At 37.9% G+C, this 21,713-nt stretch overlaps 1 protein-coding gene across 1 annotated transcript; it reads right to left on the bottom strand.

The window, feature by feature from the left end:
* Window positions 1–2,134: 2,134 nt before the first annotated feature.
* Window positions 2,135–16,121, bottom strand: atp6v1c1a (ATPase H+ transporting V1 subunit C1a). Its single transcript, XM_038267321.1, has 13 exons — window positions 15,963–16,121; window positions 15,386–15,546; window positions 13,622–13,689; window positions 11,756–11,841; window positions 10,473–10,567; window positions 10,191–10,282; window positions 9,646–9,744; window positions 9,485–9,553; window positions 9,309–9,401; window positions 7,237–7,330; window positions 6,154–6,251; window positions 5,942–6,068; window positions 2,135–2,867 (listed from the first exon to the last, which is right to left on the bottom strand). Exons 2-13 carry the CDS (start codon window positions 15,515–15,517, stop codon window positions 2,769–2,771), a joined length of 1,152 nt encoding a protein of 383 aa, XP_038123249.1. The 5' UTR covers window positions 15,518–15,546; window positions 15,963–16,121; the 3' UTR covers window positions 2,135–2,768.
* Window positions 16,122–21,713: the final 5,592 nt, after the last annotated feature.

Below are 21,713 nucleotides of genomic sequence, written 5' to 3'. Positions count from 1 at the left end.
TCACCTACACCTCCTCTTCCTCGGTCTCCTCTAATTATCACTCTTCTTGCTCTCTCCACTGTACACCACACAGACAGTTCACCTGTGGCTTATTTATAGTGCTTAGGCTGATTGCAATGTGAACTAATTATCTAAAACTGGTTGAACATGTGACAGTGTGCCAGGCAGTTGGCGAAATAGTGTAAATAACACTCAAACTAATTTTTTAAACCTATGTCCTCCAGCAGTCTAAGCCTATAGCAGCATAACTATAGAGATAGCTCAGGATAACCTGAGCCACTCTAACTAGAAGTTTTATCAAAAAGGAAAGTTTTAAGTCTAGTCTTAAAAGTAGACAGGCTGTCTGCCTCACGGACTAAAACTGGTAGTTGGTTCCACAGGAGAGGAGCCTGATAACTAAAAGATCTGTCACCCATTCTATTTTTAGAAATTCTAGGAACCACTAGAAAACCTGCAGATTGAGAGCGAAGTGCTCTGTTAGGAACAATCAGATCTCTGATATAAGATGGAGCTTGGCCATTTAAGGCTCTATATGTGTGAGGAGGACGATTTAAATTCTATTCTGGATTTAGAAGCTAGATATGATCTCTGTTTTTAATTTTCTTCAGAACTTTGGCTGAGAGGAGCAGGAAAACAGTAAATAAGACACACCTCTGCTGTAACCTTGGTCCTAAAAATATAATATAATATAATAGTATTAATAGCGTTTGATTTCTAAATCTAAAACACAGAGAAAGACAAATTAAACAACAAAGGCCGACTGGGCTCACCCCCCCTGTAAGCAAGCCCTTTCTCCGCTGCTGCGCAGGGACGGGCCCAATCTTAACCCATCAGTTTTTCACACACCGTAACTGCTTTCACAACGTCTGCATCACCTTTATCAGCAAGTGATGATGCAGTTTCTTTGCATAGATCATTTTATAAATAGCATTTTATTAGTCTGTGTAGGATAGATTTTATATAGGCCTAATGTGCTGCAGTATTCAGGCATAATGACAATCTCTACAGTCACTAGTTTGTCATCTCTGTGCTGCTGTAGAGCAAAGATGTCTGCCTCCATGAATGAGCTACCTGCTCCTATGTCATTATAAAAAAAAATCTCTATGACGATTGATTCCTGCATAATAAATGAGGAAATAAATAGTTTTCTTGAACTTAAACATGTGTGTCCATATTGAGGAGCTTCCCATTAAAGCATAAAGGTTTTGGAGATGGAGCCAATTGCTAATTTAAGAAAATGGCGCCCATTTGACATCCCTGGTGCAAACGTTCCTTTAGTTTTTATAGAAACAATAATATTTCATCCCATCGTCCCAATTTTACTTTTTTTAGACGGCTTGAATTTGATGGGAATGCTGTAACCTTTAGTTAAAAGAGTACTTTGAGAACACAATGAAAGTACGCAAGTGCCTCTCTGGCACCTTCTGCTGTTTGTAGCTGCTTTTGATAGTGAAATACTTATGATAGTTTCAAATAAAAAACTATTCCTATTGCTGTTTGGCTGTGGCTCCATCCTGGAGAGAAATATCAGCTGTGCTGCTGCCATCAACACCTTTGTTTATAGATGTTGGAGATCCGCCTGTTTTTCAGTGTAGTCCTGTTTCTCTGACTGTTACTGGCTGGATGCGCTCTCTTCATCCTCTGACATGGGAGCTGGCTCGGAGCTCGTCTACCTGGCTGTGTTTCTCCTGGACGGGGCCGCCTTTTACAGCTGCTTTTAGTATCTCTGCTTCTGTCTCCTTGAACCCCAGTCGGCCTCAGCAGATGGCCGCTCACTGCGTCCTGTTCTGCTGGAGGTTTCTTCCTGGTTAAAAGGAGTTTTGTCTCTCTACTGTCGCTACAAGCATGCTTGGTGTGAGGGATTGCCTTCAAGTCAATGAGTCTATGCAATCAACTGGTTTTCTTTAAAACTTTAAATCACTTTGACTGGATGATCTGCTGAACTGTAAAGGGCCTTGAGAAGACGTGTTGTAAATTGGCGCTATAGAAATAAACTGAATTGAATCAAAACACGACGCAGCCCGCGGCTGTGGACATGAGTCATCACACAGCTTTATAGAGAAATAAACAGACGCTGATTCCCCCCCCATTCTTATATTGTTTAAGACAGTACTCAGTAAATCACAGTCCAGTATACAGGCCTGAGCTGTTTTATTTACACATAAATCCTTGGTTTTAATTACATAGAATCATTTATTTCATAATTTCACAATACTCGGCTATAGATCTCTTTTTGACAGAAGATACACACAAGAAACAACAACACACGCTCAGTTAATAACTTGACTTCACGTCATCTGTGGGGGTCGCCCACAGACTCCGCAATGCGTACCGGGTGTGGTTGCCATGGGTACAATGATGAAACTACCCATATGTAAACAAAAATCTCTGAACACCGACACAGTTGCAGCTATAAATACACACCAGCACGTGTGGAATGACAGTAAATGTATAACTCACCAGTATGATTCCCTCATTTACTTCACATCAGAAAAAAAAACTAAATCACTTGTGTTGGAAAAAAAAAACTTTAAACAGAACAAAATATATATATAAAAAAAGTCCATTCTCATCTCTTGGTTTTAAAAGTGGTAGCATTTTCTTTTTTTTTTGATGAATCTTTTTAACCACAGGGAATGATCATGCAGCACAGTCATTGCAGAAGCTGACCAGGAAAGAAGGAGCAGCGAGAGAGGAGGGGAAGGGTGGAACGAGGAAAAATATAACTTAATAAACACTCAGCATGAGGACAACAACAGGGCAACAGTTTAAACTTTAAAATCTAACAGGTTGCAGTCGATCTTGTAGTAGACGTAGGGATAGTACTCCTGCTGGCTCAGGTTCAGGCCTGGGATGTCCATTGCAGACTGGAACCAAGGAAAACAACAGGTTAAAACCAACATGGTGGAACAGGTCCAGGTTATTTTAGAGCATTAAACATACCTTACTTAGAATAATCATAGATAACAGCATAAAGATCAGATCAGTATTACAACATTGTTTAAAATAAATGTGGCAGAGCAACAAGCTACTTTTTAAAAGCCGTACTGGTTTACCAAAATGTCTGAAATCTATTTCAAACGCAGATGTGCATCTGTTCCAAATATATTTTTTATGTTTTTATTTTTTTAAAGGTGGACTTCCAATCTATACACACACACACCTATACATATACACAAACATATATATAAGCAAAATCAAATTAAATGTAAGTAAATGGGAAAGATGGAATTAGACCAATGGTGTTTTATGTTTTGTTAAACAAAAACAGTTACATTTATTTTCTACTACATTTTTTAGTTACGTTCATAGTAACATTAGATTGTGTTTTTTTCCCTCAAGTTTAAGATATTGTGGGATCATCATAATCATGTATGAAACGCACATGGTTTCTTGTTTATTTTTATTTTATGTCAGGGTTGGAATGTCTTTTTTAGTTATCTTTTTTTTTAAAGAGCGATAAATTCAGTTTCTTATTTCATTCACAGTTGTACTTGTTGGTTAGGGTTAGGGTTAAATATTTTGTTTTCCTTTTTTCTTTTTTTTTAAATAATTTTTTTGTTTTCCTCTATCTTGCAGTGACCTGCTGTGGCCACAGGGGGGAGCCCGTGTTTCACAGTCGCAGTGAAAACAGACTCAAACTGCAACAAGAATCATTAACTTTAGCATCCATTACCTGATTAGCATAAGAAAATAAATTTTACAAAAACCCTAACATCAGATTTCATATTTTAAAATAACATTTAAAAAATGTGGTTATTGTTGCAGTCAAAAAAAAACAGTATAAAAACAGTAAAATTGAGATGGAGACTTAAAAAAATTCAGCACTCATCATCTTAGATTTAAGTCAGAGTTTATGATTCCTCTTCTACATAACACCTTGAAACATTGATAGAAGGTAATTCATCCATTTTTTTAAAGATGTTTAACGGTTTGTCTTTAAATAGTTTGGTCAAAACATTAACTGCAAAAGCAAAGTAATCCATCTGTGTTTACAGAGGATGAAAACTGTGAAGGGTTTTTAAAGATCTAAAAACTTTGAGGGATACCAAAGCTTAGACCAAAATAACACACGACCAGCAATATTAGAGTCATACCTCAATGTCTACAGTATCTACAGGGGTAAATAAAATAAAAAAATGTTGTTTGGAGACCAATATTTGGTACTGATCAATGTTTTAGGTCCAGGTTTGTGTTATAGATTAAAAAGCCACAGATGAGAAAAAAAAACAGAAAGCAGAAAACCACAACTGGATGTTTTTTTTATAAAAGGTAGAATATGTTTGTCCATCCCAGCAGATCAGGAACTAAGATACTGATTGGATTATTCTCCTGTGAATTGGTACAAGGACAAAGCAGCATTCCAGAAATAAGCTTCCAGAAAAAAATGACTGTATTTATTTTTAGAAAAACCCAAAACAAAGAGTGTCATAATGACAGCCTTTTTTGAATTATTCAGAAAATAGAGTTGTACTATAAAGAGGAAAATAAAAAAAATTTGCAGGTTTTTATGTTTTACCATCATTTATTTTTTGTGTTTTTTGTATCTACTTGCAGCAGTACCATATCATACATCATATCCCAGCACTATGCACAGTTTTAATGTTTGCAATAATGTCTGCATATATCCAGTTATCTAGCCTCTAGACAAATATTGATCATCTTTTTTCCTTTTCTTTTTTGTCATGTGGAAATATAATCGTCTCGTTTAACTCCAGTATCTGTGAATCAGTATGTTGGAGCTTTTCTATCTACAATTTTGCTGGATCTTATAAAGTGATAATTATTATTAGTTTATTATAGTAACATTTGATTCCTCCAATGAATTGATGATGTCGCCTTAGAAATAATCCGTCAGTGTTGTAATGCTGCCACCATCAACTAGAGGGAGTTGCTGCTCATTCTTTATAGGAGAGTCCAGTCTGCGATTATTTACACCAGGCCTGTTCAAAATCGGTCCTCGATGGCCGCTGTTCTGCAGGTTTCAGAGGTTCCCCTTCCTTTGGCACATTCTTACATTCTTTAAAGGTGCATTAGGAGATCTTTTCTGACGCATTTTTTACCATGTGGCTTAAAGATCTCCAAACAGCCCCTTAGCAAGTAGTGAAATAGAAGGTCTGGAAGTGAAAATAAAATAAACGTTCCCCGCTACAGTGAGAAATCAATGAATAACCCCAACCGATCACAAAAGACGGTCCTTGGTCCACTATTGGTTCCTGACACGTCAATCATGGTCGTCTGCTTGGCCCTCCCCCCTGTGCGCGTACCCTGACACATGAACGAATCGACCCCCCAATGCTCGTGCAGGACGCCAAGGCTGGAAGCTAGCCACTGTTATGCTACGTTCACACCTTTGGTGACCAGATATGGGTTTCTGAAAAGGAGGACACTTTGCTCTGTCACTAGTTGGAATCCCACTCAACAGTAGCAATTGCTACAGGCAAAGAAAGGATAGGGTAGCTCCATCCAACGCGCATCAGACCCAATTTTTCACTGTGCAGCCAGAGCAACAAAGATGCTTCAACCTCGTATCAGAAACAAACTTCTACAAGCATCAAAAATGAAGCAGCATGTGCGTTTTAGCTGCTGCCTGCGGTCTGAACGTAGCATCAGAGTTCTGACTGCTTTTTCTTTTACTTTTACTTATCCTCATACACTGAGGACCATGATTAAATAGTTTGTTTTGGTTTTAAGTAGTCATCCTTCACAGATAATTTTTGTAACATCACAATTGGTTCTTTTCCAAGGTGGCAGGCGAGATCTCTACCAATGAACCACCAATAAGCCTCAAATAACACTGATCCTACATCTGCTATATATGCAGCAGATATCCTAGCAGCAGAGATGCTAAATCTCTAGAAAACTGTCCAAGTTGCCCTATTGAAATCCAAGTATTTTTAGTCTTGCTTTAATAAAAAGCTCATCTTATTGAAGCACTCACGTCAATGATAGCTGCTGCACTGCTGTCTAGGTGTTTGTACAGGTCATTGAGCACCTCCCGCAGCTTCTTCATGGTCTTCTTGTTAGGCTGCAGAAGCATGGCCTGAAAGTTCACCGGCAGACCATATCTGCAAAGGGAGCGACACGGCAAACGGCTTCAGCACCGCGGCGTCTATGGAGAGCGCACGGAAAACCAGGCGGTCAACTCCATACCTCAGAACGGATTCCACAAAGACCCTCAGTGCTTTGATGTGAATCCAGGCGATGAAGGCTTCGCTGAAGTTCACCTTTAACCATCGGACCAGGGGACCCTGCAGAGACAGGTGGAGTTTCTGTTACAGACGTTCTTTACTCTCAGCTTTATTTGTGACAGCCGACTTAAAACTCAATCCAAGTTATTTTTTTCGTCATTCTAAGAAAACTTTTAAATGCACCTGAAGGCTGGTTTATAATCATCCATCCGCAGACACTCTTCTGCACCTTTCTAAAATTATAGGTGACTACAGACAGTGCTGCAGACTGGAGGCTCTGATTGGTCAAATCTACATCCTCTCTACACTGTGCATATTTCCTGTTTGGTACCTTACCGGCTTGTTTTGTTTGTATGACCGCCATTGTGGAAAACGACTCGTAAAGCTAGAAGAGCGAGGTGCGCGAGAACGCTGGGACCCTTTTTCCACCTGGATCTCCGCTCTTTTTCACTCTCATGTCCCTCCATTGTCGCACAACTTGCCCCCACTGCCTCACCGCCTCGGTCGCATCTAGACCCACAGCTAGTTCCTGATTGTCCCTCTTGAGTTGTGGCGTGGAATAACATAGCGCAGACCACGCTTCAGTATTGGGCATAAATCAAAAATATTTGCAACAAGCCCTCTGCGACACACTGCAGCAGGAGGATAACCAGCCCTTAAGGGCTCCAGCTTATCTCTCTGCACCTGAGCCTAATGTTAACTTATATAGAGTCTCCCTGATAATAGCTAAAAGGCTTCAGGTTAGAAGAGGTTGTTTTCTGTTAGAAGCAAACATTTCTGGTTTCCAGACTGAACATTATGGCAGCAATACAGCAGTCAGAGGTAGACACATTGACATTGGACCTGAATCAGAAGCACTAGCCTGAAAAAATTAAAAACAGAACCTGGAATGGTTGCAAAGAGTAGTTTTTGGATTATAACATGATCAATCATGAGGAATGGATTGTGCTATGAACACAGCCAGGTTAATTTCCCTCTGATTTAAAGAACAAAACAATCTAAGAGGAATCAATTGATCAACAGGAGCAGCATTGACTTCACTTACAAACTGCTTCTTCTTATCTGTGGAGAGCCTCGTCATTTCCTCCTTGTCAGCCTTCATCTCCTCTTCATTGTACTGAAAGTCTCTCACTGTAAATCTAGCAGGAAATAATAGAATAGAGTTCAACTTTATTGTCATTAAACTTATCATTAAATACTTGTCATTGTCATTAAATTAAATATTGCAAAACGGTTTATTTCTGGGAGGGCACAATACTCACTGGGGCCATCTAGTGGTGAATAATAATAATTTAAAAAAAAATCTGTCAAATCTATAAATCTTGAATTAAATAAAGAATTTATAGAAATTGCTTAAACACATTGGGCCACATGCAAGAACCGTTTGTACAAACAAATTCGTTTCCTAAATCTTTCATACGAGTGATTTAAGGTAAAATGTCGCATTCGCCATATTTTTATTTCTAATCTTCTCTCAGGTATGAACAAATTTTCTGAGTGCTCCAGACTTGACATAGAAGTGCTTCACAATCACTCAGCTGTTATCCAAACCTAGTTTTTCACTAAATTACTACATTTTTTGATACTTCGAAGCAATTGTCCATTTTAATAGGCATCATCATAAATGATGCAACTCTGCAATTATAAATGACGTCTATATTCTCTGATGACAGAACCGTCGGTCACTATGCAGCACTCACCGATGCAGCTGCTGTTTTAATAATTTTAACTATATTGACTAGGAAGTAGAACAGCTGTCCTTAATGTTTCAGTCCAGGGTTCCTACAGCATAATGCAAGTTAAATTCAAGACTTTTTAAGACTTTTTAATGCCACTTTAAATAAAAATTTAAGACCAAATTCACAAGAAACACAAGAAAAACCTGCTTGCGACAACTTAACCCAAAGGTTTATTTTAACATAAACCACTGCACTAATGTTTCAAATTTTGAAAAGCTTCCAATACAGGAAGAAAGCTAAAAACACAAAAATGACAGATATATTTGAACAATTATTTAACTGAATTCACAAACTTTGTTTTAGCAGGGAGCAAAACAAACCAGTTTTAAAGCCACAACTGGAGCCAATTTTCGTCACATTTACACTTGCTCATATTTTCAAGACAAAAAGTAAATGACGCATCTCCCAAATGTCCCGGCCGCAACAACGCTTTTATTGGTTCCGCTATCAGGACGGAACCAATAATGGTGAGCCGTTATTTTTTTTAAATAAAAAAAAAGGGTCAATTTTAATGTTTTATTTAGATTACAAAAATAAATCGTAATAAAATAATCCTATTTATGATGTTTTAAAAATTAAGACCTAAGAAAGACTGATTTAAGACATTTTAATACCAATTAAGGCCTTAGTTTTATTTTGAAGAATTCAATGCCTTTTATACGGAAGAGGATTAGGGCCACTGAAAAAAAAAAAAAGGTTAACGGATTTTTAAATTTTATTTCAGTATAGTATGGGGAAAAAGTCAGAATTCTGACTTTTTTTCTCAGAATTCTTACTGAATTCTGACAATAAAAAAAGTCAGAATTCTGAGAAAAAAGTCAGAATTCTGACTTTTTCCCCATACTATACTGAAATAATATAAAAAAAAAACAGTTAATTTTTTTTTTTTTTTTTTTCCCCCCCATCGCCCCTAATCCTCTTCCGTACTTTTAAGACTTTTTAAGGACCCACGGGAACCCTGTCAGTCTGTGAAAATTTCAATCATGTACTAAAATAATATAGATAAGGCAGATTGGCTACCATCTAAAGTTACATATAATTTTGAGACTTTATTTTTAACTATAAATAAAAGGTCATATGTATTTTTTCATGTTTTTATGACATGTGAGAATCATATTAGATGTGATTTTTGAGTAGGGCTAACAATAAATTGAATAAATCGTGATTAATCAATTATTGAGACAATAGTCAACTAATGTAGTAATCTAATCAGGCCAGCTGACAGCTATGCCAGGGCATGGGACAGCACGGAAAAATTACTTCTGTCTGTATTTTTAATGTCAGAGTTTCAATTTTGGGCCCCCCTCTGCCATGACCAATAAAATATGATGCAGTCAGGAAAGGAAAAAAGGCACCAAGATAGGATAATAGGTCTTACTTGTTCTCTCTGGCTTTGTGTTTGAAGTCATCGATGGCTTTCCTGAACAAGGTGACGCTGAACAACCCGCTGTCGCTGTCCTCAAACAGCAGACTGCAGGAAAACACGGACCCAATGAATCACAGGGAATCATGTGAAATTGCTCAGCACCATTTCATCTGATTTTTATTGCTTACTTTGAGGATCGAGGCACCACCATCTCAGCCAGGGTTTCATATGTTTTCTGCCAATCAGCATAGGCAGCCCTGAGGAAGCAAAACAACGCGTTACTTCCTCCTTCAAACCTTCGAACCAATCAGGACGGTTCGTTAAGGCAGACTAGAAATGGTAGACTCACTTGGGTACAACCACCAGCATAGTAATGAGATACTCTGAATCCAAGACAAAATCTTCCTTTTTGACAATATCAGCCAAGCTCCTCGTCAGCAAACTCCCCCTAGTGGTAGAAAATTATGTTAGAACAACACAAAGAAAAAGAAAACTAAAATAAAGCTAAGTTCTTTTTAGATCTTCTATCATATATAACTCACACATTCCAAAAAATTAAAAACAATCCACTGGTCGTTTTGCTTCCCATCCAGGAAGCTTTTTCAATTTAAAATGTCAGGAATAGCGTTGAGTTTGAGGTTTTGTAAAGTAGCCCAACAAAGCCGTGTTTTTGTTTTGAAAACATGCAAATTGGAACGGACCAAAAACAAGAACAAACCTTTGTTGGGCTACTTTATAAAACCTCAAACTTAACGCTATTCCTGACAATTTAAATTGAAAAAGGTTCCTGGATGGGAAGCGAAACGTCTTCAACCTTGGAAACAAATTGAATTGTTTTGAATTTTTTGGAATGACTATGACCTGGATGACTGAGAACCTTCACCAGCAACTCACACATTCTTCCTTTCCAGGTTCTGCAGGTTTCCCTTCAGGTTATTATAAGCTGATGCTCTGGCCTTTAAATCGTTGTCAATTTGGGTTACTTGCTGAAAGGAAAAACCAAAAAACAAGCAGAAATGTTTAACGAATCTAAAAGCACTTAATTTTAACTTGAATAAATGGAGTAAAGAGGCAGAGCGTGGATGCAGAAACAGGAAAAAGGCACACAAGACTGAAATAAATCTGCAAGATAATGATTGAAAATATATGGTGATTGAATCTACCCAGAAGACCTACCTTTGAGATGATTTCAGAGATGTTTTTAAGGGATTGTTTTATGGGATATTTGGCCATGTCCCACTGGAACCGAGTGATGTAGGTGACAAGGTCAACTAAAACACAAGTAACAGAGGATCTGGGAAGCCATTCTTCAGGTTATCAGATAGAATAAGACACTGCATGGGAAAATCAGTCACATTATGTATCAAACACAAATCGAAATGGATTTCATCAGATTTATTTTTTCTGTGAGAGACAAACACTAAGTAGCACACATTTATGAACAAAGCAGTTGAAAATGTTTTGCATTTTACAAATTGAATTCTTAGAGTGTGGTTTGCACTAGATTAAGTCCAGCTGTGTGTTAATCTCAGTGTCCATCCAGGTCTTCTATGGCGGCCTTAATGTTTGAGACCATAGGTTAGCTTAGCGAAGCCAATAAAAGAACACAGTTTGTAAATGGAAATTTGGGGACAAAATGCAATATAGAAATACGACTGAACGTTTTTCCCCCGATCACACTTTGTTTTATCAAATTATTATTTTTTTTCCCACATCTCAGTCTGTCATACTTAATTTTTTTCCTCTTTTATTTTTTTTTTAGATAGATTTTTTACAAATTACAGTCTTTTCAAATTGTATTTCACTGATCAATTTCTCTCCACATAAAGCCCAATAGAAACAAAGAGAAATGCTGGTGACGATTCTGAGTCATCCAGGTCATAGTCGTTCTAAAAAAGATAAAAAAAACAATCCACTGGACTTTGTTTCCGAGTTTGAAGACGTTTTGTTTCCCACCCAGGAAGCTTTTTCAATTCAAAGTGTCCTTCCTGGATGGGAAGCGAAACATCTTCAAACTGGGAAACAAAGTCCAGTGGATTGTTTTTTAAACTGTTTTAAAAAACAAAGAGAGATAAAAAAAATAGAAGAGGAACAAATTCAGAGAAAAAATAAAACTGCAAAGTAACTTTGAAACTTTTGGGATTAAGAGGTTAGAAAAGTTTCACACTTTTTCCTCATTTCCATTTACAAAATGTGTTTTTTTTTCCTGCAGCAATTATGGAACTAAGTTCACTCCATAGGCTTATAGCTTCTTTAATGTACTGTAACCTTTTCTCTAGTTGCAAAACTTTAAACTATTGCCTTGTTGAATTAATTGGAAAAACATATCAAGTCTAAAGCACAGAAAACACACATTTTCTAAGTTTGCAGGTTAAGTTTTAGTGTTGTTAAATCACAGATTAAACTATTCCTGCTTGTATCCACTCAAACAGACCAAGCAGTTGACGTGATCACCGTACCTCCATTGGCCAGCAGGTTCTCCTGCACCTTGTCCCGGCTGTCCTCCAGCACATCAGCCATGTACTGAGCCACCTTCTTCACCACACTGCGAAAACCCAGAAAACACCAAATTATGATGTGCTCTCATAAGCCACAACCATACAGCTGGTCGAAGCTCCTGAAACACCAAAAGATTTCACACATAGATGCTTCGATGGGCTTTTGACAAAGGCTAGCCTTAAGATGGCCGACTTTCAGGGTTCAGCAGCTTGAGAAAGACGGTTCAGCTGCACATCAAAGCATTTCACCACCAAGTCACATCATCGGGATGAAAGCTACATGAAAATCCACATCAGCCGCATCATCGCTTTATCTTATGATAACAATGTCTGTGATTGATTTAAAAAAAAGGTGAGGCATCTAGAGCAGCACACCCAAACAGATCCACATATTTACTGAGATTACTTTTCAGATTCTTCTAAACATAAACTTCAAAACAGAACAAGATCAGTGACCGACAGACGGCTGTAAGGTTGGTTTTTCTCACAGATGTGGAAATCCCCACAGTGGAAGCCAAGAACAGCTCAGGCAGTAACAGGACTGTGTGAGATTTGGATGAAAAATATTTCCAAAGGACTAAACTTATGCCACATGGTAAGAAAAAGGTGACTAAATAAAGATCTGCTGATGCGTCACCCAACTGTAAACAGCTAAGTTTAGACAGACTGCAGGAGCTCGCTGGTCCCGGCAAAATTCCTCAACGTTACAAGGAGACCAGAGAAAGCTAAACCTGGCTACATCTGAGGGTCAGTGGTGGAGGTCACATCTTTTTAAACAGACGAGCCTCAATCAGGCTATCGCTAGCTAATACTGATCACAGTTTTCTGAACAAATTGACATTCTAACTCCAATGTTTTTTTCCAAATGATAGGCAAGAAGCCAAGGCGTTCTCTGAAGAAAAATGGCTGATTTTATGAATAAAACATAAAAAAATGAAATAGTTGCTATTCTTATTTATCATCACCAAGATAATTAATCAAATCATATTAACCTAAAGGAAGGAAATTCCATCAAACTACATGCCGGTGGTGTGTTCAAAGGCAGAATATGGTGGGAGCTCTTCGGTATATGCAGCAGCCCGAGCTCAGTTCGTGGCAGTGGCAGCGTTGTGACACTTCTGGCGGCTCGTCCGGCTGACGCAGCTTTAGTACTGGTTGGCATGGCGCATTTCTGGCAGCAGCCGCTAGTAAGAGGCTTCTGCAGTCCCTCAGAAGGTGTCAGTAAACCTGGGAGCCGATCGGGGAGCCTACTGGCAGGACAGCCGGATTGCCATGCTAGTGGCGGGGAACACTGGCCTCTTATTGGCAGATGAACTACTTCCATCCATAAAGTAAATGTGACTTTATGAAAGTTTTAATGCAGTTTCTTAAGCAATATAATCACAATATTAAAACTAAAATCTGCTTAGAGGTACTATAAATAAGTTAATCGCAGAAAAACGGCTTCTGCTGCAGCCGAAACGGCGTCAGTAAACGTGGAGCTGATCTGGCAGACTGTCAGCCTAGTGGCTGCTGCCAGTAATACACCATGCCTGCCGCTACTGAAGCCGTGTCAGCCTGACGAGCCACCAGAAGTGTCACACCGCTGCCACTGCCACGAATTGAGCTTGCTGTCCCTCGGTATAAGAGAGGGAATGTTTTTGTTTCTGTGTGTTTTTCTGTGTGGTCAGGGTGTCTGTAAATTACAAATCAGAGTCAATCAAGGGAAAGTTTCCACTTCGGCTTCCCGCAAAATTGATTTGTACTTAATATTAGCAACAACCAAAATTTTAAAAAAGAAACAGCAAAAAATAAATGATATTTAAAATTATACAGCAGTGTGTTTACCTTTCAACGAACCCGTCTAATTTGGCCAGTTCATCTGAGAGTCCCACCAGGACATCAAGTGTTCCGACCTGTTTTAAACAAAAAATAAAAGCTAATCATTGGAACCTGAGAGGAATAACATAAGTATTTCTTTGCATTCCATGTAAGGTTAACCAGGCTGAACGCTCAACAAGCCTGCAGTGACACCCAGGGGGCCCTGTGTTCTTAGGAAGGTGCCTCTCTGTCCAGGATTGTTCATGCATTGCTAACGGTTCCATGAGGACATTGCAGCGTGACGTAGAAGAGACGTCCGCAGGTATTTACTCTGTGATCAGTACAGAGACGAACTGAACCAAAGACCTGAGCTGCTCTGTGGATTAAACTTTGCCCAAAAAACACTTTAATATGCAGGAAACCAGCCTGTGTACAGACCGCCACACATGGTGAGTTATCTAAAAACTTAATAACATTCTATATCAGAGGTCATGGATTAGCGGACCGTGGTCCGGATCCAGACCCACCTGATTTAAAACATTTATAAATTACTACATTTGTCTAACTTCATTTGGCCCGCTTCTCCTGTTAATACGGTAAAGCCCTCAGGAGCGTCCGGCACAAGGCTACATGTGATCCAAATTAGCCAATGAGCTGCTCTCAGTCTGTGTTGCTGCTGCTGCTACTTTTAGACACAGCAGGCAAACCTGTGGCAAGCCGGGCGATAGGAAATAGAGACTGACATTTTTTCGGGAATCCCACGGGTCACGGGATTCCCGTGGGATTCCCGTGGGATGGGAGTCAGTATTAGTAACGATCACAGGATTGGGACGGTACAGGATTAAACATTAACGGGAGCAGACGGGAGCGGGAGCAAACCAATAGTAACTTCCGCTCTGAGTTTTTCACCCATGCTCAAAAACAACAAGAATGGGAGTGGAGCAGGAGCGGGAGTCATTCTGTATGGGAGCGGGATGGGAGTGGGAGTAATTTCACCAGGAGTGGGACGGGACAGGATTTAGATTTCTACTCTGGCCCGGGATCGGGACGGGACACCATTTTTTTCTGTGGGAGTGGGACGGGACAGGAGTGAAAATCCACTCCCGTGTCAGTCTCTAATAGGAAAGAAGGAGAAGATGATGACAAAAAGAGAGCAGAGAAAGTGTGGACTGCTGGAAGAACTGTGGTGAAAGAAAAGGGAAATGGCGCTTAAAGATGACCCTGCACATTTAGAAGATGTTTGGCTCAACCTGCTGCTATGAAGCAGGATTCTCCACCATGAACAGAATCAAAAATAAATATGGATCCAGGCTCAAAATGAGCACAATGATATGTGCTTTAGAATGGCTTAGTCTCCATTCAAACCAGGTTTAAAGCCTTGCAGGGCAGCATAAAGCCCACTGCCAACATTAAGCCATAAAAAAATAAAAATAAGAGCAAGTTCAGGGTTTTTATAAAATATGTGAATCAGGAAATTGTCTATATACCAAACCGAACAATTGTTGTTCTCTACTTCGAAAACAATTTAGATTTTAAAATGGGAAAATGTTCTATTGTTTTTAAATATGTTTTTATCTAGAAATTCATTGTATAATATGGATGCATAAACATCTAATTTTATTTCAGTGTTAAATTCTGTTTAAAGTAACAGATTATAATTTAAAATGTCTCTGGACCTTTACTGGTTGATGATTTTTATTCAGAGCAGGTTACCCCTGCTCTATATTGTGATAATAACTGTATAGGGGAGTGAGGACAGACAGCAGAAGAGTGATTATAATCCACTCTAACCTTGAGGTCTGGGATGCTGAACTTGTGATTGCTGGAGAGGTTGTTAGTGCGTGTGGTTGCTGCCATCAGTTTGTCCCATGTCTGTTGGCAGGTCTTCTCCCCAGGAGCAGAGATCAGCCAAAACTCAGTCATGTTTACAGCTCCGAGGAAGCTACAGAAAACTGCAAGGAGAGCATTCATTTTCTTTTGTTCACATAACAATCCAGAAATATCTACAAAAGAGAAATACTGCCCAAATGAGTTGCCTTAACGTGTAATTAATCTGGTGCAATATGCTGACTTTGTATTTTAGCTAGATTATGGTAATGAATGAATTATCGTACTACTGTTATATTATTGGGCTGGGTAATTATGAATACATTCAATCCTCGCGATAATGTAATACTTCCCTTATGCAAAGTCACCCGGAACCAATAAACAAACCGCTGTACTGAATTTATGGATTTAAATAGCGACAGAAAGCGATGGTTAAGGTCAACAGCATCACAGGGATTAGCTGCCGCTAGCAAGTTAGCTAGCTTTGCTACCAAAAAAACAAGATAGGTTGTTTTTCCATCTCGTTAATAATTTCACTCACCAGTATACTAAATTGGTGTCTGATACTGGCGGATATATGAGTGCCTGTAGTGTTTCTATGGCTTGACAATGTTCATAGTTGCAATTCAGCGCAGTTCGTCGGATCTCCTGTCAGCAGCATCAGAGTCAGCTGATCCGGAGAGGAACCGGAAGTGGCAGACGTAGTGAGCGTACCGCAGCGACACCTACCGGCAGAAGAGGGGTAGCACAGCATTGGATACCCTTGGCAGCAGTAACACTCTCAAGGGGAATCCTCAAACTTTTTAAACATTTAAAAAGTTTAAATTTTTCATATATCAAAAACTACTTGACAAAAGAAACACTGTAGTTAATTATTCGCATCAATATAAAAAAAATTAAAGATTATACATACAGAATTCATGCTTTTTTCAGAACTAAATTTTCAATTATTTGGGGTAAAGATAAAATTATGTGCCTCTGCAAGTCATCTAGGAGTCTTCAGTGAAATCATAGATAAATAACTACTTTAATAATAACTTAAAAATTCATGAAATATGGATATTAGTAAAATTTAAATATAATTTTTTTGCAGAATGATCATTGATAAAAGAAGGTAATGACAGATGTTCGCCCTAGAACTCAAACCTGAGAGAATTTTGTCCAATATACCTTTTATTTACATAGCATAGATGTTTAAATATATGCTTCTATTTGTTAGCAAAGGCTGCAGGAAAGGATTGTTTGTCTTTATTTAGAAAATATGGATGTTGTTCTCGTTCCTGTTGGAACAGTGCAGAATGAGCCTGAGGTTCTGGTGCCTTTCATCCACCCCGTATACGTTGGTTATTGACTGGCCACCCCATTAGGATTTTCTGGCTACGCCTCTGATCTCAAGCCAATAGTGTTATTGGAATTCAGGACAAGACCTTATTACCTTTCTAACATTCAAAAAATATGGATATTTTGATGCCAAAAATGTATGTCAATGTAATAAAAAAGAAATGCCAACTTGCCGTAATTATTAAGAAATATAATAAAAGTGCTTCTATAAGAAATTCATGAGAAACTCAAATGTTTTTGGTACAATATAACCTTAGAGGCATTAATGCTGATACTGGCACTTACATTTTTGGTTCATAAACCTAAATATAATTGTTAACTAGGCTTATTACATTTTTTACTTTTAAATTAGCTTTTTAGCTTTTTTTAAAAACTTTTTTTCCAACTTAATTTCTAATAGGTAATATATCATTCAAGGGTTCATCTAATTGGTCAAATGCCAAAATAGGATGTACAGCCATGTAGCAGAATCTTTGCTGAATGTCTGGATATAGATCTTGTGCTTCTAGACCTCACTGAGGGACGGTGGGGATTCCCTTTGTAAGGGGTATGCTGGTGGTAATAAACGGTAACTTGCCCTATAAATGGTTAAAGGAGAGGTTACTACATTTTTAGGATAACTTCACTGTTCATTACATTTCCTCAAATAAGACTGAAACACATTTTATTCATAGGTGCCTTTTTCTACACACTCAAACATTGGTTAAAAGAAACACAACAGTTTTGTTGTTTTCTTTTGGTGTTAAAAATTAAAAAATAAGTTTCCTTGTGAATTGTGTCTGTAAGACTATATATCAATAAGTCTGTTTTATAAAATACAAATTTCAGTATAACTGTAAATGCTTGCTATACACCATAAACATCTTGTAAAAGCTTCTGTCAATAAAACAAATCCTAAAAAAAAAGCAACACAACACAATTATAAAAAAAAAAAAAGATCATAAAAAGATTAAAATTACACACTTCATCTGTGGGAGTGAAGTAGTGCTTCTGAGTTCTGGAAGTAAGATGGAGATTTATCTTTGACATTCGGCAATAGTTTATACTTTAAAACACATCATTTAAAGGGAAATCTAAAAGAACATTGTTATTTTATAAAGAAATGAATGCACTTAAAGCTGTTCTATAAAAGACAACATTAATAAATAACTGAATAGATAAATTAAACAAGATCCACAATTATATGAGCAGTGGTTCACTAAAGTAATTCTTATTCAAGAAAGTCACAGCAGAGGAAACAGAGGAGTTTTTTTTACCTCTCAGTCTCCTGCCAGAGTGAAGCAGCTGAAAGTTGGATTGTAAAGAATGAGCAGGATTCCTTTTCGATTAGAACTACTTTTTTCCTCAAAACCCTTTTATCTCAATCGAAGGGATGAATTTGCTAAAGACCGGTAATTTTACAGCCCTGATCAACTACCCAATTAGACAATTTTTGACCAAGATTTCCATACACGGTACACCCTTATAAAGACACTCTTAATAAGCAGAATTTGGTACTAATTAGTTACATTTACTCAGTTACAGGACTTATAACATTAGTTATATATATATATATATATATATATATATATATATATATATATATATATATATATATATATATATATATATATATATATATATATATATATATATATATATATATATATATATATATATATTGCTTTAGAAGTAGTCTTAGCATATCATACTTTTACTGGAGTAATATCTCAATTAAATGTTATTCCAAAAAGTAAAACAAAAAAACAATCCATTGGACTCTGTTTCAAAGTTTAAAGATATTTTTCTTCCCATCCAGGAAGCTTTTTCAATTCAAAATGTCAGAAATAGAGTTGAGTTTGAAAAATAAGCCTTGTTTTGGTTTAGAAAGCATGCAAAGTGAACCGGACAAGCGGGTCCACCCATTTGAAATGGGGGTCATTTGGGTTCTTTGTTAGCCTGTAATACCCGATACCGGTATTATCTATGAAATGGGGGTTGTTAGAGGGAATCGTTGGCGTGGTTGAAGAGGCAAATTGCTCTGTTCCCCTGTAAAGGGGTTAGGGCTGCAATGATAGCAGGAAGGAATTAATTCAATCGCTAAATTGTAGGTTTTTGAAAGCTGAAATCTGAGTCCATCACCTCTGTTTAAGTTTGGTTTTCCTTTCTTAACATAGATGGCTTCATGTTCCTCTCAACCTACCTATTTTCCTTCTCCAAAATGTAAACATTCTGGTCCTAAAAAGAATGTCGTTTGTCCATAAGGTGTAGATGTACCGCCAAGTCTTGTCCAGAGGAGGTCTTTCTTCTGTGTTGGGCCATGCGTCTGTGGAGAGGTTGTTTGGTTTCTCCAATAAAGATCAGAGCATTCCTCACTACATTGAACTGCAGACACAACTCCTCTAATCTTAGGTCTGAGGGTTTTGTCTTTAGGATGCACTAGTCTCTGTCTAAGGCTCTTGTTTGGTTTAAATATTCTGTGATTTTGTGTTTGGAGAAAATCCTCTTGAGTCTTCAGAGACTCCAGCAACATATGGGATGGCGATGTTTTTGCGTTTAATCTTCTCGCCGTTATGTTCTGCTGCTTTGGATTTTCTTGCTGATTTGACAAACGCTCAGTTTGGGTATCCACAGGTTTGAAGAGCATCTTTGATGGGTTTCTGTTATTTGTAATTCCTCTGTTTTAGTAGGGAGATGCTCAGCGCAGTGTTGTAAGGTTCTGATAACAGAAAAGTTTGTGTTTCATTGGGTGGTGTGAGACAAAAAGAAGATAAAAAGAAGATAATAAAATGTTTTTTACTCTTATTCAAGTAAACTGTCTGGCTACTCCATCCACTGTAATTAATTATGAATAATGGACAAGCTCAAAAAAAAAGTGCTCCAGATATTTTGTTTTGGGGTTTTTTTGTATACAAGCCTACTGGAACCTTCTATGAGGTCAAACTAACATACAGCAAGAAGTAAATAGTCATTGAGGACACTGGTTAAAAGGTTTTATGTTAAAAAGAAAACTGGCTTGCAAAAATTTAATCTGCTTTCTATTTTATACTGACCTTTTTTGTCCTTTTTGTCTAAAAATATATGTTATCCTGCATTAGTTTGAACATCACCTCTGTGGCCTTGCTTCAATTTAGTGTATTTAATATAATTCACTGGATAATACTTCCTGTTTGTTGATTAATGATCTAATGCTAAGTGTAATAGTTTGGCCTCTCATTAGGGCATCTTAAAATATGAATAAGTAATTATCCAGTGGCCCCTGACTCCTTGGGTCCATAAAATTTCTTTCTTTTTATAACCTGTGACAACAAAAGTTCACTCAAAAATTATGTTTAAAAAAGGTAAAACCCTGATTATTGTAAGTTATAGTACTTTGAGGAACTTAGGGGTATTTTTGGATTACACAATTGTCTTAAATTATAAGACCCCCTCACCTAGGCTCAAGCCTTCCTCTATGCATTAGCACTTTATTACAGAAAAAGACATTTGATGGTTGGTGCCAAGTCAGTAGCACTTGAGTTTTAGAGTTGCTAAATTTAGAAAAGTCAGGGCAGGTTTCCTGATTATGGGTGTCTCCTGCAAATAAGCGAGGAAAACGCCCCCAAAGGGACATGTTTATAATTCAGTGGGTCTGGGGTTTATTGTTTGGGACACAATGCTTGGTCTGTCTGGAGCCAACCCTTGACATCAAACGACAGGCTTGAGTATGCCCGTGGCTGGCAACAAGCCAGTCTGCAGGGACGTTATCAGGACACACATACCAGTGCTGGAAAGTGTGCCGCTGAGGATTTGCTGTGTGTTCTCCTCAGGTTTAATCAGGGAGAAACTGTTTCCATAGTTTCCAGCACAATGCGTATAAGAGAATGTGGAAAGATGTTCGTGCAATTATTATGAAGTTGGAGGGACAGACCCCCAATCTAACAGATAAAAACTGGGACCCTATCTTAATAAGACTGGAGCTTAAAGCCGAGTGTGATTTCTAAAGAATTGTTCAAATAAATTGCAAAGGTTAAAAGGGTTAAATAAACCGGTTAAAGGGACAATCAGTTAGCACATATCTTAATAAGTAAAATTTTCGTATAATAGTTGCATTTTCCCTTTATGTGAACAGTTAAATAAGAAGATCTTCCAAAAGAAGGTGTGCTTTTGCCCTTATAATGAAATTATTTGGTATGATGCAAAAACAATAATAGAGTAACATAAATTATTTAATTCCATTAGCAAATTGTCTCACCTACCTGGTCAAATCAAGGACATTTAATTCTTTTTTTTTTTATTTACTTATTTCGATTAAAATTTTATGCCGGTCAGTGTTGCAGTGGGTAGCACTGTTGCCTTGCAGGAAGAAGGTTCTTTGTTCAAATCTTGGCCCAGAGTCTCTCTGCATAGAGTTTGCATGTTTCCCTGTGCACGCGTGGGTTCTCTCTGGGTACTCTGGCTTCCTAACACACACAAAAAAAGACTGTTAGGTTAATTGGCTTCTCTATATTCTCCTTAGTTGTGAGTGTGTGTGAATGGTTGTTGGTCTCTGTGTTGCCCTGTGATAGACTGGTGACCTGTCCAGGGTGTGCCCTGCCTTTCACCTGTGGACAAATGATATGCTTATTAAATTCTGCTGTGTATATTTTAATACAGGGCCATGTCAGGGGCCAGGATCTGTTCTACAGGGGCAGTGGCCCCTGCTGGCACATGTCTAGAACCGCCCATGTACTGGGACCTCTTCAGTATTAATATTAATAACAGCATCATGGATGAGTAAAGGTTTTTTAATACTTCAACCACAGAAAGTCTGGTGCTGTATGATTTACTGATGATATTGTTGTTTTAGATACAGGAGTACGTAGGTTTTGTTGTTTTACTTGGATAATTTGCAGCTTTTGCAGATTAAATGGTGCTTGTTGCTCTTATGATGTCAAATGACTGTATAACATTGCCTCATCTCCATTATATTAATAAACTCAGTTTGATTTGA

Source organism: Cyprinodon tularosa, unplaced genomic scaffold (assembly GCF_016077235.1).
Source record: "Cyprinodon tularosa strain WSP-4 unplaced genomic scaffold, ASM1607723v1 ctg669, whole genome shotgun sequence".
Classification (NCBI taxonomy): Eukaryota; Metazoa; Chordata; class Actinopteri; order Cyprinodontiformes; family Cyprinodontidae; genus Cyprinodon; species Cyprinodon tularosa.
The sequence above is the reverse complement of the archived record's forward strand: the minus strand, read 5'-3'. Positions and strand labels throughout refer to the sequence as shown.